Genomic DNA, 24,109 nt, shown 5'->3' with positions numbered 1-24,109 from the left:
CTGTCGCTTGGCTCCCGCCTTTGTCACCGGCACCGACGCTGTTGCCCTGTGAGCATGTCGCCTGCTTCGACCAGCTGTCCCACACTCGGCGCAGCGGCCTGTCCGGGTCCCGCGCCGCCTTCTCATCGCGCTTGGTCGTGTTCCCTTTGCTCCTCCTCCTCCGAGTCGCCGGCTCGCGAGTCGCACCTGCGCGCACGCTCTTTCGCTGCGCCGCATCTCCACGCGCACGCTCTCGCAACACGGGTCGCCTCTCTGTCGTCACACTCGGAGCGGGCGGAGCGGCCGCCCTCGCTCGCCTCTCGCATCGACGACTCGGCTTGGCGCCATTGCGCGCGCACCCTGCTCGAGGCCTCGCCTTGCACTTGCTCTCCAGCCGCGTAGCCGCTCGAGTACAACGCCGAGTATCGGCTGGCGGTCGTGCGTCGACCCTGGCTGCGGCGAGACGGGCTTGGATCGCCTCGCACTCTCCTGCGCGCGTTGTCCCGCCTCTCGCTCAAGGGCACGCGTCTTTTGGCTACGCCGTGTCCTGCACCGCATTCCGCGCCTGCTCGTGCTCTTCCGAAGGCCGAAACCAGACGTGTGCGCGGCCGAAGGACGAGAGAAAGCCGGCGTCGACCAAACTCAGGGTCAGAGACGCCGCAGCTCTCGCCAGGGGCGCAGTTGCAATAAGGACGCGGCGCATACGACTGGGTACGAGACGAGATGCTGTCTAGCAAAGACCAGCGAGAGAAAAGCGGCCGAGCGAGCGACTCGAAGCGACACCGAGTCGGAGCCGCGTCGTCCTCCACCCGCTCTCTGTCCGCCAGAGCCCCGGCAGCCATGTCTGGCTGGCAGCCCCGTTCTGTCGCCGGCCCTGCTGCGCCAGCCAAGAGCCCGCTCGAGCTGTCGAGCGACGACGACGAGACGCCGCCCGACGTTCCTCCACCCGAGGTGAGCCTTTCGCAACCTCTCGAGCGGGTATGAGTGGGGCCAAGAATGCACTCTCGAGCTCTACAAGGACCGCGGCACCTCGTACTGACCCTCTCGGAGCGTCGTCGCCGAGCAGTTCTTCATCGCCGCCCGCGCACTCGCCCCGACCTCGACCAGGCGCGACGCGCTCAGGGCGTGGGACGAGACGCGTCAGGACGGCGCACCAAGTGCGGGCGAGGCCGTGCTCGCGAGCGCGAGCGCCCAAGGTGCGACTCTGCACTCCTCTCCTCTTCGCGCTCCCCCTCGTCGTTCAACGAGGCGGTGCAGGACCCGCGCTCACCTGCTCGCGTCCTCCTTGCAGCTGCCCTCGGAGCCCTCATCGACCTCATCGACCCGCCTGCCGCCGCATCCGCCTCGACCGCCGCCAACGCGACGATGGCCCGCAAGCGGGCCGCCTCGCCCTCGCTCCGCCTCGCCCACTCGTCGCCCGACACGCCGCCCCAGCCAAAGCGCGCCCGCACCGGCACGCCCGGCCACCAGCTCGACCTCAACGGCGAGGGCAAGGGCAAGGGCAAGGGCAAGGCCGTCTACGTCCTCGACTCGGACGACGAGCCGGACCAGGTCGTCGTCGACGACTCGCTCGAGGTCGTCTCGCCGCTGCCCGCTCGCCGTCTCGCCGACAAGGGCAAAGGCCGCGCCCACGACTACCGCGAGCTCCTCGTCCTCGACAGCGACGACGAGGACGCCGACCCGGGCTCGCTCGCCGAGCAGCCGCCCTCGCCGCTCGCGACCGTACTCGCCGTCCTCCCCGATGTCGACCCCGGCTACGTCTCGGAGCTCCTCGATGCTCCCGAGCACGCGGCGGGCGGCGCGGCGAGCGTCGTCGAGCTGCTCCTCGGCATGAAGACGTACCCGCGCGTCGACGACGGCGGCGAGGGCGACGGCGAGGGCGCGCGCCAGGACAAGGGCAAGGGCAAGGAGAAGGAGGTCGACTGGCTCGATGTCGACGCGAGGAAAAACAGCGGCGAGCAGCCGACGCCCCTGTACAAGAAGATCGCGTCCGTCCCCTCCTCCCCCTCTCGTCGTTTCTGAACGGACTTGACTGACTCGCTTCGCCGTACGACAGCCTCGACCAGCTCTATACCGACTTTGACCGCCTCCCGTCGACCGTCATCAAGCAGTCGTTCGTCTCGGCGCCGCACGCGTGCTTCTTCGCGCCGACCTGGACGACGCTCCGCCGCAAGCTCACGGCCGGCGAGTACGACAACCAGAAGCTCAAGAAGGCGCGCAAGCCGCCCAAGCCTGTCGTGAGGATCGTGCGGCGCGAGCGCGACGGCGAGGAGTGGGACGAGGAGGAGGTCGAGGGTCCGCCGCCGGAGCTCAAGCGCGAGATGGACTGGCTCGTCAACAAGATCGGTGCGTCCTCGCCCTCCTCTCCCTCTCCTCCTCTCCCTCACTCACGCGCCCTTGCGTCTCGCCTCACAGTGACCGACCGTGCCGCTCGCCGGGCGGCCGACGAGGAGGAGCGTGCCGCCGACCGCGAGCGCAAGCGGGCCGAGCGGCTCAACGAGAAGGCGCGCGAGGCCGGCACGGCCATCGAGTGCGGCTGCTGCTACGACGAGGTCGCCGTCGAGAACACGGGTGCGTCCCCATTTCTCGCGAGCAGATCTGCCTCCCCGAGGCCACCGTCGTCCCCGCCCGACTCGAGGCGACCGGACCAAGCTAACCTTTGCCGCCCTCGTGCAGCGTCGTGCGTCGAAGGCCACCTGTTCTGCAAGAGCTGTGCGCTCGCCAACGCGAGCGACCGCATCGGGCGCCGCCAAGCTGTGCGTCTCTCCCTTTTCTTCTCTCCCTCCCTCCCTTTCCGCAACCCTCGCCCCTCCCCGTACTGACCCACTCCCTCCCACAGGTGCTTCCCTGTATGACGGCCGACTGCTCAGCTCGCTTCGACCCCAAGTCGTACCCGTCGTTCCTTGCGCCCAAGATGGTCGACTCGCTCGCGGCACTCGCTCAGCAGAAGGACCTCGACGAGGCGTTCGACGGCGTCGAGGGCTTCGAGAAGTGCCCGTGCGTCCTACTTCTTCTTCTCTGTGACAGTGAGCGCCCCTGTTCCCCCTCACTGACGACGCTCGTCGCCGTCGCCTGCAGGTTCTGCCCGTTCGCCTGCCTCATCGAGAACCCGGACGAGCGTCTCTTCCGGTGCGAGAGGCCCGAGTGCCGCAAGGTGTCCTGCCGCAAGTGTCGCAAGGTGCGCTCGTATACCTCTTTCGCCCCTCGCCGTGGTCGTCGCCGTCGCCGAAATTGACTTTTAGCCGGGTCCTGCAGGAGGGCCATGTTCCGCTCTCGTGCGAGGAGGCCGACGAGGAGAGCCGCCTCCCCGGAGTTCATGCCGTCGCGGGTGCGTCCCTCTGTTCCTCTACTCGATGTCGCAAGGGGAGCAAGCCTGACGTCGCACCCTCCTCGCCGCAGAGGCGATGTCGGCCGCGCTCATCCGGCCATGCCCAAAGTGCACCGTGCCGTGCCTCAAGTCGGACGGGTGCAACAAGATGGTCTGCAGCCAGTGCGGCGCCTACTGGTGCTACTGCTGTCGCGCGATCGTGCGTCAAGAGCCCGACGAGCCTCGTCCGAGCCCGTGAGCCTCGTACTGACACCCTCGGTCCCTCGCCCTCACAGATCAAGGGCTACGAGCACTTTGAGCAGCGAGCTGGCTCCGGCGACGGCAAGTGCGTCCTCCACGACGACACCGAGATGGCCGACTACAACCAGGTTCGTCCCTCTCCTCCTCGCGCAGCCCTCGTCCTCGCGAGTGCTCGCGACTCACGTTGTGTCCTCCCTCTCAGATCGAGCAAGCTCGCCTTCGTGCGCAAGACGCCCTCGACGCCCGCACTGCCGCCGATGCCGCCCGCCTTGCCGCCGCCAAGCCGGTCCGAGCGGCGCCCATCTACCCCGTCGGCCACCCTCTCGCCGCACCCGCAGCCGCCGCACCGCCACTCGCGCCTGCCTTCGCGTTCGGCGCCGTACGCGCCGCCGCCGCCGCACCGGCACCCGCTCCCGCCTTTGTCTTTGGCGCCGCACCCAGGCTCGGCCGCGGCGACGTCGACGGGTTCATGTTCGGCGCGCCCGCGTTTGCCGCCGGACCTGGGCCTTTCCAGTTCGGTGCTGCCCTGGGCGCTCAGGCAGGAGGCGCACTCTTCCAGATTGGCGGCTGGGCGGCAGATGACGGCGGCGACCGGCCCGCACGACGCCGCCGTTGAGGAGGGGCAGATGTGAGTGAGTCGGCGGGGTGCAGGCAGGCGCGCTCGACGGTGGGCAGAGGAGGAGGTCGAGGAGAGGGTGCGGCGCTCGAGGGTCGAGGTGGACGAGGAGAACGTTCGACAGGTGCGCTCAGTCCCCGCTTTCTCAACCTCCCCCTCGCATATCAGCCTGACTCTCTCCTCTTTCGCGACAGGTCTCGCTTTAGCTGTACCCTCTCTGCCGTGCCGTCCAACTTTGTGTACCTTTCCTGCAACGATCGCGCTTTTCCTCCTTGTCGAGCGAGCCGTTGACGAGCGGCTCTTGAGAGAGAGGCTCGCATTCTCCGACTCGCTTCCGTCAGCGGCACCTGACTTTCGCTCTGAGTTGCCCTGTGTCGCTCTGAGCCCGCCGAGGACGGCAGAGCTGCGAGAGCGGTGCTCAAAGCAGCTCGAGGCGCAACTGGAGAAGGCTGCCACGCTCGACCCTCTTCACTTCGACTCGCCGTCGACCGAGCGCGGGCGCACCGGAACACAGCCCCTGTACGTACCGCAGCTGCGTCCGGTTGGCGAGCGAACGTAGCCGGGCTCCTCTCCGGAAGGTCCGCGGCGGGTCCGTGCAGTTGAACTTTCGGCTCGCGCTGGGGCTCTCGCTGCGTGAGCCGCAAACTGCTCCTCGCCGTCATGACGGGCACACACAGCAGAAGCGCTTCGCCAGAGCCTGACGAGCTCGACGATTACTCTGAGGATGAGGAGCACACCGCGCCCGACCAGCTCGTCTCGAGGGCAAAGGCGCTCCACGACCAAGGTGAGCTCGAGAGCTCGCCGTATTCCTCTCTCGTCGCGTTGCCTGACATGTGTCGTCCTCTGCAGTGCGCGTGGGTACGTAGCCGCCGCTCGCGCTGCCACGGACCCCGTGCGCCGACTGACATTCTCTCGCCGAAGCAGCGTGGCGCCGCATTCTCGAGCCCGACTTTCTCGACCCCGTCTCCGAGTACCACGAGCTGGACATGCAGATCCTCGCCATCAACCAGGAGCTGGGTGCGTGACGCTGTTGAGCTCCTCTGCCCTCATCGTGCTCGGCCCGCTCACATTTGCCCGACCCACACGCGCAGAGAACGCCGTCACGGACCAGGTCAAGCGTCCGCTCGTGGAGAAGCGCGATCGCCTTAGACGTGAGCGCCAAGAAACCCGTCGGAGCAAGCTCTCGCAAGAAGCGGTCGCGCTTTACGTCGAGGCCGGTCACCTCGTGCGCTCCTCTTTCTCTCGCTCCTCGCGTCTTACGCGAGCCTGACCCTCTCGAGGACCACAGCTGGAGACGCTGCAAAACCTCGGTGAGTGCTCGGCCGCCCCCTCGGACACAGTGCCGACAGCCGACTGACTTGACTTGGCCCGCTCGCAGAGTGGAGCGCCGACGTCCTCGGTGCGCGCGCACAACGTCTTGCAGCGACGACGACAGATTCGGTACTGACTCTCTCTTCTCGCGCAATGGATGACGGCGATCTTTCCACCGCGGACCGAGAGCAACTGGTCCGTGCGCTTCCTGTCCTCGCTCCCTCGCCCGCAAGCTCACGCTCGATCTTCTTTGCAGGCCACGTACCTCGAAGATGCGTACGGCGTCGAGACCGACGGCTACAACGTGCTCGAGCACCACAGCAACCAAGTCAAGCAGACTCGCCGCACCGCCGTCGCCGCTCGCCAACAAAAGGACACAGCGCGGCGCTTGGCCGCCGCTCGCCGCAGGGCTCAGCAGGCCGGTACGACGCCATCGAGGAGACGGCACACGTTCCAGCAACATTCTTCGCGCTTGAGTCAGGCGCACGTGCCGTCGTCGTCCCCCGAGCACGACGAGGCTCATGCGCTCGGCAGGCGTCGGGCGTCGAGAGACGGAGATTTCCGCCGAGCGTGGCTCTACTTCCAGCGCGAGTACTGAAGTATACGGAGCACTCTCGAGACACGAACTTGCGAGCGAGAGCGAGAGAGAGGAGCGAGCACAAGAGAGAGAGCAATGCAGGCAGCTCTCGACGAGGAAGACGAGAACGCGAGTTGCAGGAACAGAATAGACGACCGAGATACAGCCCACCTCGACAGCTCGAGACGAGCCCTTCAGAGACGAGCCGTGGCGCCGGCTGCGTTGCGCACGGACCTCTCGCCCTTGAGCATGTCGGCGAACTTCTCGGCGACGGCGACGACGGCGGCTTGCTGCGAGGGTTGGCGCTTGTCAGCGAGCTCGACTGGGTCGAGATGACGACGAGAGAGAGGGAGAGAGAGAGAGAGAGAGAGGAGAGAGAGAGAGAGAGAGACGCACAGGGTGGCCACTGACGGCGTCGGGGAAAACGCTGGCGTCGCAAATGCGCAGGTTGGTCGTGCCGTAGACGTGAAGGTCCGGGTCGACGACGCCGCCCTTGGTGCGGTCACCTGTGCGAGGAAGCGCGTCAATGTCACGGCCGTAGTGGAGGAGTCGAGAGTGAGAAGGAGAGAAAGGGCTGGACGCACCGATCCTCGCCGTCGAGAACGGGTGGTAGATCGTCTCGGCCGTCTCCCTCGAGTGCTGCAGGAGCTCGTCGTCGGTCGCGTCGAGGAAGCCCTGCATGCCGCCGGTCGGGAGGTCGACGCCCGTGATGAGGTCGGCGAGCGGGGCCGTCTGCGAGAGGCGGCGCAAGAAGTGCAGGCCGGCGAGAAGGACCTGCGCAGAGGGACCTCGCGATCGGGTCAGTCTCACACCAAAAGATACAGAGCAGACAGAGAAACAGTCGCGGCGCACCTTCTGGTCGCGCTCGTCGCTCAGGTACCTCGGGTCGATGAGCGGCTCGTCCCACACGTTGCCGGTGCGGATGCCGACCGTACCGGTGCTGAACGGCTTGAGGATGGTCGAGGCCATAGTGAAGTAGTCGGCCGACGGGACGGGAGGCGGCGTCATGGCGTGGCTGAGAAACAGGAGGAGGAAGGGCGAGTTAGGAAGGTCCCCTCGACGAGACGACAAGGGAGAGAAAGACGAGGCCGACGCACTTGAGGTACCACACAGGCGCCGCGATGATCTCGAGGTCGGCGCTCGTCGAGCCGCTCGCGTTGATCGGGAAGTCGACGATGCCCTTGGCCTCAGTTGCCGACGACGAGATGGACCCGTCACGAGCGATCGTGTCGGAGCGCAGGAAGGCGCCGCCCTCGGCGAGGTTCGAGGCGAGGGCGCCAGTGCCGAACATTAGCCACCGAATGAGAGAAGGGATCTGCGCGTCGAGAATTGGCGAAAGGTTAGTTCGTCGAAAGAGAGGGGCACAAGAGAATCGCTCGGGACGTACAGTACGAAGCTGACTCTTGAGGAACTCGAAGCTGGTGCCGTTCTTGGCCCGAAAGAAGATGCCGGCAAGGAAGTGGTCCTTGAGGCCCTCGCCGACACCGGGCAAGTCGAGCTTGGGGACGACGCCGACTGCGTCAAGCTTGTCCTTGGCGCCGATGCCGGAGCACAGGAGGAGCTGAGGCGTGCCGAACGCGCCGAGCGACAGAATCACGTCGTGCTTGGCGTGCGCGACGAACGTCTTGCCGTTGCGCTCCTGCTGCAGCTCGACGCCGACGCAGCGCTGCTGACCGTCTTGGTCCGGGCCGAGGAGGAGCTTGCTGCACCGCGTCGAGGTGAGGATCGAGAGGTTGCGGCGCGTGTAGACGGACGGCGGGAGGTAGGCGGCCGAGGTGGACGAGCGCTGGCCCTTCGAGTCGACCGTCGCCTGGAAGCGCGTGATCTGTGCGCTTGGCCGGCTCAGGTCAGTGACGTGCCCCTCGTACGCGAAAGGAGGCGCAACAGGGGAGAGATCCTGACGCACGCCGTTTGGGTTCGTCTCGATATTGAGGTCCGGGTTGTGGGCCACGCCGCAGGCAGGCTGTAGCGCGCGACGAGGTCGGTCAGTCCAGCTCGCTCTCGTTGAAGTAGACGACACGAGAGGGGGTGGACGCACACCGGACTTGACCCACGCGGCGACGACCGGCGACGTCGAGGGATAGCCAGTTTTCCAGACGCCCTCCTTGCCGCGCATCTGCTCGACGAGCATCATCAGTACGGGCTCAACTGCGCCGAGGAGAAGAGAGTGAGGGGGACGCACCGACTCGTCAATCTTGTGCGCGGCGCTCGGCGTGAAGCCCTCGGCCTTGGCGAAGTAGGGCTTGAGGTCGAGCCAGCCCCAGCCGGTCGCTCCCGACGCCTCCCACTGCGTCGCGAGCAGGTGAAACGTGTCGGACGAGTCGATGGGTAGACGAGGACGGAAACGGCGCAGAAGGAAGGGAAGGGAAGAAGGAAGGAAAGACGAAAAAGGTCAGTCTCGAGCCCGCTCGGGCCTCTTAAACCTGGCGAGCGAGAGGGGACGTACGGCATCATAGTCCTCGCGCGAACAGTGCTGGTAGATCTGGGCGTTCATGGCCGACGAGCCGCCGAGCATCTTGCCTGCGACAGGGTTGCAGAGGGTCAGCTCGCATTCGTCGGGAGCGAGGGCGAGAAAGGCGAGAGGCTGGACTCACCGCGAGGCTGGAAGAGGGAGCGGTTCGAGAGCTCGGGTTGCGGCACCGTAGAGAAGGCCCAGTCGGCGGGCGTCCTGCAGCGCGAGAAGGATAGGCGAGGTCAGAGAGACGGTCTCGGGGAAGACGAGGAGGAGGAGGGGCGGGACGCACTTGAACAGGTTGGCCCACCCAGCCGGGACACGTGAGAAGAGGACCTTTTGGTCGCTCTCACCGGCCTCGATGAGCAGGACCGACACGTTCGGGTCCTCGGTGAGCCTCGACGCGAGGACGCAGCCGGCTGTCCCGCCGCCGCAGATGACATAGTCGAACTGCTGCGCCGTCGGTGCGAGACCCTCGCCAGCGTCGAGGGCCTCGTTCGGGTCGGCGGTGCCCTTGTGCGCGTCGGGGTCGGTGGCGTGGGCGAGCGTCGCGTACACGCTCGGCTCGGAAATGCCGGCGTAGCGAGGAGGGGCGGCCGAGAAGCCGGGGAGGAACGACGAGAGGGGCATCGTGAGTGGGAGCTCGAGATGCTGGCGACGAGTGTGTGGAAGCAGAAGCCAAGCTGCAGCGTTGCGGGCACCGGTCGAGCTCGCACGGAGTGCAGCCAGAGCTGGCCCGGACCCTCGTGGTTCCGCAGCCGCCTATCGCGGCGATGGGGCCGGTCAGGAGGCGCTCTGCAGGCGGACTCACGGCCGACTCGGCCGTCGTCGGCTCCAAGGAGATTCCGGCGACGAGAGGAGGGCGGACGGCGGAGCGTGCGGGGAGGGGAGCGAGCTGGAGGACGAGCGAGCCCTGGGGCGCAGCGCAGGCTCGCGAGGTCGCGGTGGCCTCGGGAGAGCAGCTGCAGCATGTGCAGGGTTGCTGCAGGAGCGCAGAGCGAGGAGGGAGAGGGGGAGGAGGCGTGTGTTGTGCGGCGAGGCGCGTGAGCGAGGCCACGGTTCGCTCGCGCTGCCTCCTCGCGCTCGAGCCCGACCGCGCGCATGCTCGCCTCGCCTTGCTCGACCCTTTGACACGCTCTGCGAGCTTGAGGACGACGGCTCGGGCAGTGGGAGAGGCGGCGAGGTTGAAACCCACGTGACGCGGTCGCAAGTTGGGTGACCGAAGGCGCGGAGGTGGCCACTGACGAGGGGAGCGAGCTGGGTGTACAGGGAGGGGACGGGGTTGTAGAGGCTGAGCAGGCTGGCTAAGAGAGCGTGCGAATTGCAAGATGCCAGGCCAGAGTCGATCGAGAGAGGTTGCGAGAGCGAGAGCCGGAGGAACAAACGCTGCCTCGCTCTCGCCTCTCTCGTCCCTCGTCCCTCCACCACCCGTCGTCCAGGACACGCTCGTGCACCTTCAAGACTCTCGTTGACCCTCTACCAGCCCGCCGAGCCACACCACCGGCCGCCCCTCGCCGTCCCCGTCCCTCGAGTGCCTTCCCTTTGCCGCCCCCTCCGCCCACCTTCGATCGTCGCTCAACCTCGTCGCTCCCTCTCTCTCTCTCGCCCGACACGCACCACCCGAGCATGCACTTCTCGACCTCCACGACGGCACTCGCCGCCGCCGCACTCGCCCTCTCGTCGGCTCAGTCCGTCAGCGCTCAGGGCTCGGCCGCACCCTCCTCCGCCTCGTCGTCCTCGGCCCCGTCTCGCACCTCGTCGACCAACACCACCGGTGCGTTCGACTGTTCCGCCTTGCACTCTTTCGTCGCATCCACTGACACGCCTCTCTCACCCAAAACAGCCTCGTCGGCCCCGAACCCGTTGATCCCGTCGACCATCTCGCCAAAGTGCGAGGCGTTCCTCACCTACCTCAACTCGCACCAGGACATCAGCACCTGCACCGCCCCGCTCCTCTCGGCCCTGTCGACCTTCCAGGCCTCGGCCGCGTCCAACGACTACGCCGCCAACGACGCCGCCGTCCAGGACGCCCTCGCCGGCCTGTGCTACTCGGCGCCGTGCGACGACTCGCTCGTGCGGTCCCTGTTGACCCAGTTCAACTCGAACTGCACGGCCGAGCTCACGGCCAGCAACGACGTCGTCCTCGGGTCGTACGACGCCCTGTACGTCTTGACGCCCCTCCGCGACGCCGTGTGCAGCACCGACTCGACCGCCGACTGGTGCATCAACGACATCGCGAAGGGCTCGATGCCCGCCGGCTCGACCGGCGCCAACGCGACTCACGTCGTGTCGAGCGTCGCGAGCTCGTACGCCGCCGCCGCAACCGCCTCGATCGACGCCGGCTCGCCCGCGTCGGCCTCGTCGTCGTCCGCCTCGTCGGCCACGAACGAGACCGAGGCGACGTTCAACACGACGACCCACCTCGTCCAGTCGGTCCCGGTCGTCAACAACGCGCGCATCCTCGCCGCGCAGGACGCGTCGTTCGAGATTGACGTGCCCGCTCCCCCGAGCCTGTACGTCCAGATCACGGGCGCCGTCAAGCGTCTCGCACGCCGCCAGTGGAACGGCGACTCGTCGGCGTCGGCGTGGTCGTCGGCCTCGGCCTCGGCCTCGCGCTCGGGATCCTCGGCGCAGGCGAGCGCGTCGGCCTCGTCGTCGGGCGCCAACTCGACGGCGGCCGCGTCCAACTCGACGTCGGCGAGCACCTCGTCGCTCGGCGACGACTCGACGGCCGCCGGCGTCCAGTCGTTCGACGTCCCGTCGATCCTGCCCAACGCGGCGACGTGGTCGTCGGCGTCGCTCCCGTTCCTCTTCCTGTCGCCGTCCATGTCGTCGACCGTCCTGTGCTCTCAGTGCACCAAGTCGATCCTGTCGGCCTATGTCGCGTGGGAGTCGCGCATGCCGTACGCCCTCGGCCTCGCCAACTCGCCGCTGCTCAAGGGCCAGGGCAGCCTGTGGACGGCGACGGGCGAGAAGTGCGGCGGCGGCTTCCTCGAGAGCGTCACCAAGCAGGCCGGCGAGACCAACTTGACCGGTGGCGCCGCACAGGGCCTCGCCGTCCGCGCCTCGGGCGTCCTCGGCGCCGCTGTCCTCGCGGCGACGCTCCTCCTCGCCTGAGCGCCAACGCGCTCGGCCTCCTTCCCCCTCGTCCTCCCCTCTCGCGCTCTCGAGTGCGCGCTCTCGATACCCCTCGCGATACCCACCTTCCTTTCCAGCACGCGCCCCGCTCCAACTTTCGCCTTTCCTTCCTCGCGCCCCGCCTGTTCCCGTTCTCGCACCCGCATACCCAGTTTCCCACCCTCCTCTCCTCGCTCCTCGACCCTCCTTGTTGGCGCAGCGCGCCCTGCCCCCTTCCTGTCTTCCTTAGCCCTCTTATAGTGCTCGCCCCCTCGCCCGCCCGTCGTCGTCGTCGTCGTCGGCAGGCCGAGGGCCTTTTTCGCAGCTTGTTCTCCCTCCGTGTCCAACCCCGCGGCGGGAGACGTAGCGCGAGGCGTGTGCAGTACATACCCTTGCCCGTCTCTCGCTTTGGCGTGCCTCGACCGAGAGGAAAGGACCAGGCGAAAGCGAGAGCCAGCCGTCCTTCGCAACCTGAGCTGGTCGTCGGGCTTCAATCGGCTCGAGAGGGACAGCTTTCGCCTCTCGGGCGTGCGTCGCTCAGACTCGACGAACTACGTACAACGAGTCCTGCTGCGACGAGAAGAAAGTCGAGCTCCAGCCGGCGGTCGCAGGACCGTGCGAGGACGGTTCCTCGTCTCATCAGTTTTGCTCGCCCGCTCTCGCTTCTGTGATGCCGCTCTCGAGACCTGCGATGTTGCACGAAGGCTTCTGAGGGCGAGAGACAGGCTCAATCAAGTGGTGGGTCGGAACGGCGACTCTCGATCGACCTTCTCAAACGCTCGCTCTCAAGCTTTCGCGCTCCTCTCTGAAGCACGGGCAGGACTCGAAAGCTTCTTCCGATGCAGACGACGCCGTCTAGTACTGGATCCGAGAGTAGATGAGGTCGCGCCTGTACTTGCCCTCGCGCTGACGGTGCCGACCGAGAGCGCGCGCACTGCTCGGCTCGAGCACATTGAAGGCCCGAGGCGCATTGTGTTCGAGGTACGACAGGATCTGGTCCTGTTGCCGCGGTCGCCAGGTCGAGCGAGACCGAGGGCGAGGGCGGGAAAGCGTAAGAGAGGGTCCGAACGCACGCAAGCCTGCTCGACGAGGTCGGCCTGACCGGCCGGGAGACGGGGAGCGTCTCGCTGCACTGTATCGGCGGCCAGATGTGTCAGGTTCCGATCGTCATGCTCGAGCCGAGCGGCGAATGAAGGCGGACCTGTCTCTCCTGCGGGCGCGGCGAATGAAAGGTCAGAAGGTCGGATCGCATTGCAGGCCGCGTACAGGAGAAGCGCACTCAGCTCGCGCGCATCTTTCCGCTGTGGGTCAGAAGGTCGTCGTCAGGTTCTTTGAGTCGGGGCTGAGAAGAAAGAGAGAGAGAGAGAAAGCGGGCGCACGATCCTGTAAAGCTCGCCGACGGCCTTCTGGATGGCGAACAGCGCATGCTTGCCGTCGATGACCTTGTTCAGGGCGGTGAGGTCGACGGAAGTGCAGTAGCTCTCGATGGGCGATGTGCGAGCAAAGTCTGGGTCGTCGAGGAGGAAGAGGAAAGGTCAACTCGCTGCACGAGAAGACGCTCGAGGAGAGACCGGGACGCACGAGCGGGATCGGCAGCATGCGCCTTGGCGACGGTGTACTTGACCATGTCCGTGATGATGCCGGCTCGTCCGAGTTCTTCGTGTCGCTAAAGCGCGCCGCAGGCTGTCGCGGTGCGCAAGAAGAGTCAGCGACCATCTTCGCCTGCCGAGGCGCTCCTCGTGAATTGTCGTCTCGCCTGTCGATGCTGCTCGGTCACAAGATCAGCACTCGGGTGAAAACTGTGGCCCAAGGAGCGAACGGCGAACGCACCAAAGTGGACCTCGTCTCTGAGCGTGTTGCGCAGTCGGTCCGGGATGCTGGGGTCGATGACAGGGGGCGAGAGTGCGTTGGTCGCCATGTCGACGAGGAAAGATGGCGGAAGAGAAAGAGAGCAAGGAGGCGCAGCGAGCTCGAAGACGCAGCGATGCCGAGCGCAGAAAAGGACGCGAGTCCGCCTATGGAGCAGGTGTCCGAGGAAAAGGGCTCCGCATCGAGTGAGTACGAGCGGGCGCCCCAGGTCGTCCGCACCGCTCCTGAGCGACGTCTCCTGAGCCGGAGCGTAGGCGAAGGACAAGCGCTCGAGCGTGACGTCGAGCGCGAGGGGAAGGAAGGGGGGACGAGGAGCAGAGGGGCGGGAGCCGAGGCACTCCCACGCTCGGGCGGCTTGTGCCCATGCGGGTGCAGCAGTGAAGCTCGACTGAGCGACTCGCCGCCAGTGAGTCGCCCGTGCGAGCCATGGAGAGCGAGCGGTCGCTCAAGAGATGAGGATCGGAGAGGGTCGACGAGCACCGCAGCGGGAGCAGGTTCTGGCGTCGCTGCTGGCCAGAGGTGTGCTCAGACACAGCTGCGGTAGATTGCGCTGCTCGGTTTCGCAAGCAGAGCGATGGCGGACGATGGAGGTGACGGTGGAGCGACGTCTCTGGACCATCGTCGCTCTTGCCGCCTCACCGCGCGACTCGCTGCAGCGACGAGTGAGCATGGCTGCGCTCGACCTGATCCTGCTCGGGACCGCCACCTCGTCCGGCCTGCCCGCCGTCCAGTGCCTCACCGACCCGGTCGGCGGCTGCCACTGCTGTCGCTCAACCCTCGACAAGGCCGACCTCGACGCCCAGAAGAACCTTAGGCGTAACACGAGCGCCATCCTCCGCATCCCCTCGCCGCAAGCAGGCGAGCGCGACCGCACCATCCTCATCGACGTCCGTCCCCTCCTCCTCGTTGTGTCACGCCCACGACCGCTGACCGTCCCTTTCCCTCGCACAGTGCGGCAAGACGTTCTATGGAGGCGCGATAGAGCACTGGCCCAAGCACGGCCTGCGCGAGATCGACGCCGTCCTCCTCACGCACGCTCATGCCGTGCGTCCTCTCCCTTCCTCCCTTCTTTCACTCTGGCGGAGCCAAACTGACCTCTCTTGCGCCGCACAGGACGCAATACTCGGTCTCGACGATCTTCGAGGTGAGCCGCTCCGTCTCAGGACAGGGTCAGACAAGCTGCTGACCCTGCCCTCGCCCCCTCCTCGTCGCAGGTTGGACTCTGCGGGGCGCCATCCAGACGTCTATCCCGATCTACCTCACGCAAGAGACGTTCAACGAGGTCTCACGGGTGCGTCCCTGTCCCCCTCTCGGCCTCTCCCTCGCGCCAGACCCTAACCCTGACCCTCCTCGAGCGACGCAGGCGTTTCCCTACTTGACGAGCCTCGGCAAAGCGGTGCGTCCTCCCTTTCCTCTCTTGTCCATCAGCCACAGACCCTGACGGCTCGCCCTTTCAGACTGGAGGAGGCGACGTTCCAGCCCTCACGTGGCACATCTTTGACGAGAACGAGCCGTTCGAGCTGTTCGGCGTCCGGATCACGCCCTTGCCAGGTGCGTCAGCGGTTTCTCCCTCGGCTCTTGCGGCGGCAGAGATGCTCCGGGTCGTCTCTCTCGCCCCTGTGAGGCCTCGTAGCACGTCTCGCTCACGCATTGGCCCCCCCTCGCGCAGTGCACCACGGCAAGTTCTTCACGACGCCGCCATCGCCCTACACATGCCTCGGCTTCCTGTTCAACACGTCGATCGTCTACCTGTCGGACGTGTCGTTCGTGCCGCCGCCCGTGTGGGCCGTCATCGAGCGCGCGCTCGCGGGCAACAAGCTCGACGCGCTCGTCGTCGACTGCCTCCGAGTCGAGCCATTCACGAGCCACTACGGGATCGGGCAAGCGTTGCAGACGGCGAGGCGGCTCGGCGCGAGACGGAACTACCTGGTGCGTCCTCGTCGAGCCGGCAAAGTCTGCGTTGCCCGACCTGACGAACCTTGCTCCCCTCCCTTCTTGCCCGCCCTGCCGATGCGCCCTCGCCCCCTCCTACTCGAACCTCGCACCTTGTCTCGGCACCTCGCTGTCGACGTCGCTGCGCCACGTTATCGCCGTCGCTCTGGTCGTGCACGCGCCGTTTCAGCTCGGGTTCGGGCACCGCACGTCGCACGCGCTGTGGCTCGCGCTGTGCGAGGCGCTGTCGGCGTCGCCGGCGAGGCGCACGTCGCTGCCGGTGGTCGAGGGCGAGCAGGTGCCGCCGGCGCCGGCGAGCGCGTGGGAGCTGTACAACGGAGCGGCCGACCCGACGCGCGAGGACGCGGGCGTGTTTGTCGAGCGGGGCCTGCAGGCGGTCGAGAGCTGGGAGCGAGGGAGCGCGGTGGAGGAGCGGGGGGGCGAGGGCGACGTGTGGGTGCGGCCGGCGGTGGACGGGATGCGGATCCGGGTCGAGGGGGACGAGGAGGAGCGAGGCGACGACGAGTACGGGTTCGGGGGCGGGCTGTCGCGGTAGAGGCGGACGTTGCTCTTCCGATAGACGTCGACACGATAGACTGCACTGCACTGCATCCTTGTCCCGAGCGAGGCTCACGAGTCCGGCTGTTAACGCCGCCGCCGTCCTCGTCGTCGTCGCAAGAGGGCGATCGAAGGGAGGCGTCCGGTTGCTCGCGCCGCACTCCCTCGACGCCGGCCAGCTGAGCGTGCAGTGCAGAGGAGCAGGCCACAGCCTCTGCCTCGCAGCCCCGCACCCTCTCGCCGCTCTCGCCCTCGTCGTCGTCTCCATCGCCGTCCGCGTCCTCGTCCCCCCAAGACTCGCCTCGAGGAGTTCGCTCGCCTCGACCCGGAACCACGACACCAGCTACTGCACTAGACGTGCCTCGATCAAGAACTCGCCGACCAACCGCCCCGTCCAGTGCCCCCGTTCACCGTGTGCGTCGCCCATCTCTCTTCATCTCTCGCCGGCCCTTGACTAGCCCAGCCCGCCGCACCCCTCCCTGGACCCGGTGGACCTCGTTAGACGGCATGTGAGCCCTCATCAGGGCTACCGAGCCGCCCTGCTCCCTCTCGGAGTGGGCGGGCGACGTGAGCCGTTGCCTCGGCGGGCACCTCATGGTCGCCTCGTGCCGCGGTCCCTGCGCCTCAAGGGCACCCAGGGCACTCGCGAGCACCATGCACAACGTCTCAGAGCACCAGCACACCAGCCGCCGCGGGCGCAGTCGCTGACTCTCTCTCGGTCCCCTCCTCGCAGCTCTCGGCCGGACCCTCCCTCGTCAACTGGCGCCCTTTCCTTCTTCGCGGGCCAACGCCAACTCGACCTGCCCTCTCGACTACAGCAGAGAACAGCGCCAGCCTCGTCCTCGACGTGCAGCTCGCGCCGTTCCTCGGCCTCGTCCCCACTTTCCTCGGTCCGCGTCCACCTTGTGCAAAGCTCTTCGTCCTTCCGGTGCGGCCTCCTTTCTCTTCGACTCTGCACCTCGACGAGCCTTTCGACTGACTGTTCGTGTCCCGCAGGCTCGCCCCGACCGCATCCGCCTAGCGGTCTCGGCCCATGCCGCCCCCAACCTCCTCCTCCTCTACCTCGTCCTCCTCTCCTCGCCAGCCCTCTGCGCCTACCCGCGCCTCGCCATCGTCACCGCGCTCGCCCAACCTGTCGATCAAGTCCGACTCGCCCTCGCCAGCCCGTGCCTCGCGCCAGCTCTTCTCGGGCCCTCTCGCTCCAGGCGCCGGCCCTGCGGCGGGCTCGACCAGCGCCAACTCGTCCGGCTCGGGCTCGGGCCGCGGACGCCGCACCGCGCGGAGCGGCAGCGTCCAGGCGCGTCGCTCGGCCGCCAGCCTCGGCCTCGGCGTCCACTTTGCCCACATGAACGAGCTCACGCGTGGCCCGTCGGCGAGCCCGAGCCCGACCGCGAGCGCGAGCACGTCCCCCGTGCGCGCTCCACCGCCGTCGGCCATGTGGAACGGCGAGGACCGCGAGCGTGAGCCCGGCTCGCGCCGCTCGTCGGTCCACTTTGCCGCGACGACGACCTCGCCCTCGCCGACCGCGCCTGCCGCGCCCGTCCCGTCTCGGCGTCCGAGCCTGACGCACCTCGCGTCGTTCCTGAGCGGCATCACGCACCACACGCGCGTGCGCTCGCCGGGTCCGAGCGGCGGTCGCGGCGTGAGCCGCAGCGCGAGCCGCAGCCACAGCCGCGCCGGGTCGCAGAGCGGCCGCGAGCGCCGGCGCCGCATCGCGAGCGGCGACAGCGGCGTGTCGAGCGTCGGCGAGGGCGCCCTCGGCAGCGACGACGGCTGGGACGATGGCGACGACGACTACGCCCAGCCCGACCCAGTGCGCGGCTTCGACTGGTTCGCGCACGACGCCGCCTCGCCGCAGCCCCTGCCGCAGCAGTTGCCGCACTCGCAGCCGCAGCCGCAGACGCCGAGCGTCGGCCCGTTCCGCACGCCGTCCCTGTCGCGCTCCCGGGTCCGCGCCGCGAGCCGCACGAGCTCGATCGCGAGCCGCTCGAGGCGCAGCAGCGTCGCGAGCCAGCACCCGCCCGGCACGCCCGGCGGCACCAACCCGCACCCGCTCCTCCACGAGCTCGTCCGCGAGAACACGACGGGCGGCGTCGCGCCCTCGCCGACCGAGCCCAACGCGCCCTCGCCCGGCGGCGGCCCAGGTGCGCCCTCGGCCGCGTCGTGGGAGGCGACCAACGAGGTGTACAAGCCGAGCGTGCTCACGACGCCGCGCCCGCCGCCGCCCGACGAGGAGCCGTTCCTCGATTCGGCCCAGAACAGCCCGGCCGGGCTCGCGCGCACCAAGACGTACGCGTCGAGCGCGAGCGGCATGAGCGACGCCGAGAGCGAGAGCGAGGACCTGCGCGACGTCGACGTCTTTGACGAGGGCGAGCGCGTCGGCGTCGGCGTGTGGCTCGACGGCCGCGGCGGGTACGTGCGCGACTGCTTCGCCGGCCACGTCGACGTCGACGGCAAGGCGCCGGGCAACGGCCTCGACGGCCCGCGCCAGCTCGAGGTCGAGCGCCGCCTCGGCGAGGGCACGTACGCCATCGTGTACCTCGTGCGCGAGGTCCTCGACGACCCGGACCCGGCGCTCGACGACCTCGGCGGCGCGCGCAACGGCAACGGCGACGACGACGACGAGGACATGCTGTCGCCGATCGACCCGCTCGCGTCGTTCGAGTTCGACGAGCCGGCCGACTCGGACGGTCAGCGGCCGCGCATGCACTCGTGGGCGAGCGAGACGTGGAACCCGATGCCGCCGCTCCCGAGGCGCCCGACGTACGGCCAGTACTACGCGCTCAAGTGCCTGTGCAAGAAGAACCTGACCGAGGACCTCATCGAGGTGCAGCGCAACGAGGCGTTCCTCCACCGCGCCCTCCCCAAGCACGAGAACATCGTGCAGATGTACGGCGTGCGTCCTCCTTTCTCTTCCTCTCTCTCTCTCTCTCCCTTCCCCTCGTCCTCGTCGCCGTCGTCGCCCTCGCAACGAGCTCGAGAACTGACTCGACCCTCTGAGACTCGCGCAGGCCTACGAGACGGACGACTGGCTCTTCCTCGTCCTCGAGTACGCCGGTGGGCGCGACGCCTTCTACTGGCTCCTCGAGGCGCAAGAACACGGCACGGCCGACCTGTACTCGCGCGCCGCGTCGCCCGCCGACAACGTCAGCCGCCGCACGAGCTTCGACCTCGACGACGACGACGACGATGACGACGCCGACGAGTCGGCCCTGTCGCGCACCATCACGGCCGACACGCCCGCTCACCTCCTCGTTGACGAGACGCCGCCGTCGCCGTCGCTCCTGAGCGCCGCCATGGGCGACCAGCTCCTGTCGCGCAAGCGCCTGCGCCTCATCTCGCGCATGTTCGGCCAGATGTGCGCCGCCGTCCAGGCGTGCCACGAGCGCGGCATCTCGCACCGCGACATCAAGCCCGAGAACTTTATCGTCATCGACGGCAAGGGCGACCGCGCGAGCGCGCCGCAGGGCCACTTCGACAAGCGCAAGGGCGTCGTCGTCAAGATCACCGACTGGGGCCTCGGCACCATGGACGCCGAGTGCGAGGACTTTGACTGCGGGAGCAAGCCCTACATGGCCTACGGTGCGCTCTCGGTTCCTCTTTTTCGCGCTCGGCCTTCCCCTCGGCCCTTTTCCTCGCCCTTCCTTCTCTCGAGCCCTCACTGACCGACGCTCTCACACCCGCGCAGAGTGCCGCAACAACCTCAAGCCGACGTACGACCCTCGCCAAGCCGACGTGTGGTCGCTCGGGCTCGTGTTTCTCAACCTCCTGTACCACCGCAACCCGTGGGCCGACCCGTCGCTCGACGACCCGGACTTTGCCGAGTACGTCGAGGACCCGGTCGGGTTCCTCCAGAACCGGTTCGAGGGCATGAGCGACGAGGTGGCGCACTTCCTCGCCGACCGCGTCTTCTGCGACGTCCTCGAGGTCGTCGACGGGCAGCCCAAGCGTCGCGTCTCGGCGGGCGAGTTTGGAAGGTGGGCCAGTCGCCTCGTCATGATGATGGGCGAGGGCCAGCTCGGCGCGCAGCACCGTCCGCCGCTCGCCCACCAGGCCGACTCGGCCTACTCGGCGTTCGAGTTCTCGCCCGTCGCGACGATGCCCCTCTCGATCGGCGGCAACACGTCGCCTGTCCCGCAGACGGCATCGCTCCTGTCGCAGTTCGCGCCCTCGACCGTCAAGCAGTCGAGCATCTTCGACGACCTCCCGTCCGACCTGCGCCACGACCTGCCGACCGTGCCCGAGGTGCCCGACTCGACGGCGTCGTCCTTTGCGCCCTCGACCTTTACCGCCTCGACGGCGACGCAGGGTCGACCGCCCTACATCACCTCGCCGACGGCGCTCAGCGAGGACGGCGACTCGCTCCCCTCGCCGACCTTTCCGTCGCCCGCCCTCCCCAACGCGACCATCGCCTCGCCGAGCCAGATCGCACGCCCTCTCCCCTGGGCCTCGCCTGACCTGAGCCCTCGTGCGACGAGCCCTGCGACCCCGCCCATCACGTCGCCGACCTCTGCGCTCGCCCCCTCGGTCCCGCCGACGCCGAGCGGGCTCACGCTCCTCGCGCCCCACGCCGCCGGCAGGCGTCCGAGTCTCGTCGACGCGCAGAGCGAGAGCGTCGTCACCGTCGTCCCCGAGCCCGAGAAGGGCGGCGGCAACGAGGCCGAGCGCGTCGTCGCACCGGAACTTGCCGCGCCCGTCACGAGCGAGCCGTCCGCGAGCGAGCCGCCGAGCGACGACAACGGCGACGACTCGCCGTCACGCGGCGCCGGCGGCCAGGCGCCGCAGGTGGACGAGGAGCAGGAGAACGGCGGCGGGACCGAGAGCCCCGAGGACGAGGCGGCCAAGGCGGCGGCGGACAAGGCGCACAAGGCCAAGCGGCGCAAGCGCGGCGCTCGCAAGGAGAAGCGCGCCGCCCGCCAGGCCGAGCGCGCGACCGACACTCACGGCGCGACGTCGCCGACCTCGCCCGCCTCGCCTCGGTCGGGCAAGCTCGCGACCGTGAGCGAGGGCCGCGACGCCGTCCTCGAGGACCTCGCTGCTGCGTCGCAGGAGCTCGCGCGCGAGCTGAGCCAGGTCCGCTCGTCGTCGAGCCACCGCTCTGCGCGCCCGAGGCCGGTCCCGTCGTCGCGCTCGCACGGCACCCAGTCGACGTCGGCCATCCCGACGACGCTGCCGCAGGACATCCCGCCGGTCAAGAAGTCGGGCGGCGTGTTCGGGCGCCTCAAGACGCTCGTCAACGAGGGCAACTCGGAACTCGAGGCGTTCAAGCGCCGCGTCGACGAGCGCAACGCGTCGATCGGCGCAAAGGCCGACACGTACTCGGCGCCGGCCAAGATGCAGCAGGGCGCCAAAGCTCCTCGCGGCAAGTTCGACTCGCCCTTCTCGTCGCGTGGCTCGGTCGGTACGACGGCGAGCGTCGAGAGCGACCGCGGCCGCTCGTCGGCGCAGCACGACCACTGGTCGTCGGCGTCGACGCGCAGGGACCGCCTCGCCGACCGTCGCGTCAAAGGCGGCCCGCTCCCGGCCAACGGCACCAGCGGCACCACCGCGAGCGACTTTTCGCCGACGAGCTCGAGCTTGACCCGTGGCGGCGGGCCGTCGACCGTGTCTGGGTTCGACTCGACGAGCCGCACCCACACGCCGCTGTCGAGCTTCTCGAGCGTCGGCTCGCCGCCGTCCGAGTCGGGCCCGCACGGCGCGCTCGCGAGCGGGACGACGTCGGTGTCGACCGTGCGCGACTGGCGCCGCAGCCCGAGCCCGCCGGGCAAGCGGCCGTACTCGCACTCACGCCCGCCGCCAGGCCTCGCGCCGCCCATCGGCCTCGTCGCGACCTCGTCAACGTCGTCGTCGCCCTCGGCTACGCCCGTCGGGCCGCCGCATGCGTCGGCGGCGCCGAGGCCCAAGCTGCGCGACGCGGCGACCGACACGAGCGACCTCGGCGCGTCGTCACCTGCCTCGCCGACCTCGTCGCGCCCGTCTCCCGCGCCGGCGGTCATCCCCCTTCCTCAAGTCGTCGCGCCTCCTCCTGCATCGTCTCGTGGCCGCAAGGACCCGCCTCGCGCGGTCGTCGCTCCAGTCCAACCCGCCTCGGCGCCCGTCACGCCCGTCCTCTCGCCGGCTTCGGCCCCGGGGATCTCGCCTGCGTCGACGCCGGGCGCGACGTCGACGACGACGGGCGGCGGCAAGACGAACAAGCTCGCCAAGATGCTCAACTCGATCTCGGTGTTCAACCGGACGCAGCCCGCAGCCGGCACCGACGGCGCGCCCTAGCCCTGTCCCTCTCTCTCTCTCCCGCTCCCTCTCCTTCCCACACACACTCTCTTTCTCTTGCCCTTGTCAGTCCGTCGAAGGAAGGTCGTCCACCTCCCCCAAGTCTGTCTCTCAGCTTCCCGAACCCCCCTCGTCTCTCCTCCCGTCCATCGCATTCTTCTGCCCCTCTCGCACGGATCTCTCGACCTCGAAGCCGAATGTGTAACGCGTGTATCTGCTTCCCTCGAACTCGTGCGGCCGTGCTCGTGAGCTCGGAGAGAGAGAAAAAGACCCAGAGAGCGTTCGTGAGAGAGCGCTCGAGCCCTCTCGAGCTGCGGGCTCAGAGTGGCCTTGTGCGTCTCTCGCAGCTTGCGTGTGCTCTCGACGGCGCAATCACTGTCGACGACCAACTCATCGTCATTGCACCCTGCAGCTCTCGTTCTTGGCCTCGGCGCGACGCCTCCTCCCGGTCGCCGGCCTCCCGGCCCTCGCGCGGTCCCTCGCCTCCCGCTCGACGCGCCGCCGCTCTGCCCTGTTCGCCTCGTCCTCCTCGACCCGGTCCTCGTCCGGCCGCTCGGCGATGGCACCGAGCGCCGACCCGCGCTCGACCGTCCTCATCCCCGGCTCGGTTGCGCTCGCGCGCGCGCGCAGATGGAGGTCGTCGACGGCTTCGTCGGCGAGCGCATCGAAGTAGCGCGCGAGGGCGTACTGCAGGAGTGCGGGATGTCGAAAGGGAGAAGGCGAGAGAGGGGAAGAGAGAGATGGGAAGGGTCAGTCGGGGCTCGTGCGCAGGGAGAGAGAGAGGACGCACGCCGATGCGGGCGCACTCGAGCTCGTTGAGGTACGCTGCGGCACCGTCGCGAGAGGTGTTTGGGCGGATCTTGAGGGCCCGGTCGCGCGCTGCAAGCGTCGAAAGTGAGCAACTCGAGGTGACGAGGGAGATCGAGATTGGGCGCACCTTGGCGTGCTGCGACGGCTCAAGAGTCAGTGGCTGACACTGTGCATGATGCCAGGTAACGTGTGCGCACCCCAATCCGTGACATTGTCCGGCTGCGGCGCCAGAGAGGAGAGAAAGTCAGGCTCGTCCGTCGACTGCCGGCGGAAGAGAGGGGAAAGCTCGGGACGCACCTCCTTGAGCCACTTCTGGATTGCCCTGCTGATCTGCTCCAGCTTCTTGCGCTTCTTGTCCCCAACCGCGAGGAGGTGGTCGCTGTACTGGTGCATCAGGACCCGCTCGGCGCTAACCCTGACCGCTTCGGCCTCGTCGCTGGCTTGCTCGAGACCGGCGAGGCGACGACGCGGGGTGGCGGGGTCACACCGTGCGGCGACTGTCGAGAGATACGAGTCAGTGAACTCTGGGTCGGTAGAGAAGGAGGCAGGCGGCGGCGAGAGCGCACCGAGTCTCGCTTCTGCGGCATCTGCTCGGGAGGGGAGCGTAACCGTCGCACGCTCGGAAAGTCGACGAGAGGGGAACGAGAGACGCACTGTGCGCCACGGTGGCTCTGTCGGCTGCGACGAGCGCCAGGGCGAAGCTTGCGGGCTCGATGAGCCGGACCTCGTCCCAGGCTGCGGGTGCGAGTCGTGTGAGCGGGTGCGCGGCGGTCGAGCGTCGCAAAGGAGGAGCGTGCGCACTCTTCTCGGCTGCATGACTCGGCGTATGTCAGTGCTCCTACAGTAGGAGGGGTGCGAAACGAGGGAGGCGCACCGGCGTCCATGTCATGCTCGAAGCCGTCGATCTCGTCGTTGGCGAGGCCCGTGAGGTCCGGTCTGACGAGCATGGCGACAGTGCCGTCGAGAGAGCAGAAGCGCAAGGCCGGAAGCAGAGGGAGGGCGCCGGTCGATGCGACGAAAAGCTGGCCGCGGACCGAGCCCTCTGTCGTT

General features: G+C 68.2%; 8 protein-coding genes across 8 annotated transcripts; 5 read left to right on the top strand and 3 right to left on the bottom strand.

Annotated features, from left to right (window-relative positions):
- Window positions 1-819: 819 nt before the first annotated feature.
- On the top strand, window positions 820-4,163 carry RHOBADRAFT_46529 (uncharacterized protein; the record flags this gene model as incomplete). Its single annotated transcript, XM_018414812.1, has 12 exons — window positions 820-930; window positions 1,046-1,175; window positions 1,271-1,967; window positions 2,036-2,325; window positions 2,395-2,550; window positions 2,656-2,735; window positions 2,819-2,976; window positions 3,058-3,157; window positions 3,235-3,307; window positions 3,379-3,506; window positions 3,583-3,675; window positions 3,750-4,163. 12 exons carry the CDS (start codon window positions 820-822, stop codon window positions 4,161-4,163), a joined length of 2,430 nt encoding a protein of 809 aa, XP_018268987.1.
- Window positions 4,164-4,823: 660 nt separating this feature from the next.
- On the top strand, window positions 4,824-6,072 carry RHOBADRAFT_46528 (uncharacterized protein; the record flags this gene model as incomplete). Its single annotated transcript, XM_018414811.1, has 8 exons — window positions 4,824-4,947; window positions 5,013-5,021; window positions 5,088-5,180; window positions 5,255-5,388; window positions 5,452-5,473; window positions 5,542-5,562; window positions 5,662-5,669; window positions 5,731-6,072. 8 exons carry the CDS (start codon window positions 4,824-4,826, stop codon window positions 6,070-6,072), a joined length of 753 nt encoding a protein of 250 aa, XP_018268986.1.
- A 173-nt stretch (window positions 6,073-6,245) lies between these two features.
- Window positions 6,246-9,133, bottom strand: RHOBADRAFT_46527 (uncharacterized protein; the record flags this gene model as incomplete). The annotated part of the gene is made up of 12 exons (XM_018414810.1): window positions 6,246-6,341; window positions 6,448-6,557; window positions 6,636-6,825; window positions 6,904-7,066; window positions 7,149-7,366; window positions 7,439-7,876; window positions 7,958-8,014; window positions 8,090-8,167; window positions 8,234-8,338; window positions 8,498-8,571; window positions 8,646-8,719; window positions 8,796-9,133. The coding sequence occupies 12 exons, from the start codon at window positions 9,131-9,133 to the stop codon at window positions 6,246-6,248; spliced, it is 1,941 nt and encodes a 646-aa protein (XP_018268985.1).
- Window positions 9,134-10,333: 1,200 nt separating this feature from the next.
- RHOBADRAFT_1111 (uncharacterized protein) lies at window positions 10,334-11,521 on the top strand (the record flags this gene model as incomplete). The annotated part of the gene is made up of 2 exons (XM_018412027.1): window positions 10,334-10,798; window positions 11,249-11,521. Coding segments are annotated over 2 exons (738 nt in total), but the record flags the coding sequence as incomplete, so codon positions are not given.
- A 954-nt stretch (window positions 11,522-12,475) lies between these two features.
- Window positions 12,476-13,247, bottom strand: RHOBADRAFT_46525 (uncharacterized protein; the record flags this gene model as incomplete). Its single annotated transcript, XM_018414809.1, has 6 exons — window positions 12,476-12,619; window positions 12,694-12,752; window positions 12,822-12,830; window positions 12,900-12,921; window positions 13,000-13,127; window positions 13,202-13,247. 6 exons carry the CDS (start codon window positions 13,245-13,247, stop codon window positions 12,476-12,478), a joined length of 408 nt encoding a protein of 135 aa, XP_018268983.1.
- Window positions 13,248-14,157: 910 nt separating this feature from the next.
- Window positions 14,158-16,006, top strand: RHOBADRAFT_55595 (uncharacterized protein; the record flags this gene model as incomplete). The annotated part of the gene is made up of 8 exons (XM_018417925.1): window positions 14,158-14,376; window positions 14,441-14,533; window positions 14,603-14,633; window positions 14,704-14,780; window positions 14,853-14,885; window positions 14,947-15,040; window positions 15,159-15,418; window positions 15,612-16,006. 8 exons carry the CDS (start codon window positions 14,158-14,160, stop codon window positions 15,975-15,977), a joined length of 1,173 nt encoding a protein of 390 aa, XP_018268982.1. The 3' UTR covers window positions 15,978-16,006.
- Window positions 16,007-19,335: 3,329 nt separating this feature from the next.
- RHOBADRAFT_29626 (uncharacterized protein) lies at window positions 19,336-20,222 on the top strand (the record flags this gene model as incomplete). The annotated part of the gene is made up of 3 exons (XM_018412878.1): window positions 19,336-19,407; window positions 19,462-19,561; window positions 19,668-20,222. Coding segments are annotated over 3 exons (726 nt in total), but the record flags the coding sequence as incomplete, so codon positions are not given.
- A 2,423-nt stretch (window positions 20,223-22,645) lies between these two features.
- RHOBADRAFT_46521 (uncharacterized protein) lies at window positions 22,646-24,006 on the bottom strand (the record flags this gene model as incomplete). Its single annotated transcript, XM_018414808.1, has 9 exons — window positions 22,646-22,936; window positions 23,040-23,128; window positions 23,187-23,195; window positions 23,257-23,278; window positions 23,357-23,556; window positions 23,626-23,646; window positions 23,714-23,794; window positions 23,861-23,869; window positions 23,934-24,006. The coding sequence occupies 9 exons, from the start codon at window positions 24,004-24,006 to the stop codon at window positions 22,646-22,648; spliced, it is 795 nt and encodes a 264-aa protein (XP_018268980.1).
- Window positions 24,007-24,109: the final 103 nt, after the last annotated feature.

The sequence above is a fragment of the Rhodotorula graminis genome (genome assembly GCF_001329695.1).
Source record: "Rhodotorula graminis WP1 unplaced genomic scaffold RHOBAscaffold_13, whole genome shotgun sequence".
Classification (NCBI taxonomy): domain Eukaryota; kingdom Fungi; phylum Basidiomycota; class Microbotryomycetes; order Sporidiobolales; family Sporidiobolaceae; genus Rhodotorula; species Rhodotorula graminis.
Note: the sequence above shows the minus strand (reverse complement) of the source record. Positions and strands in the feature narration are given on the sequence as shown.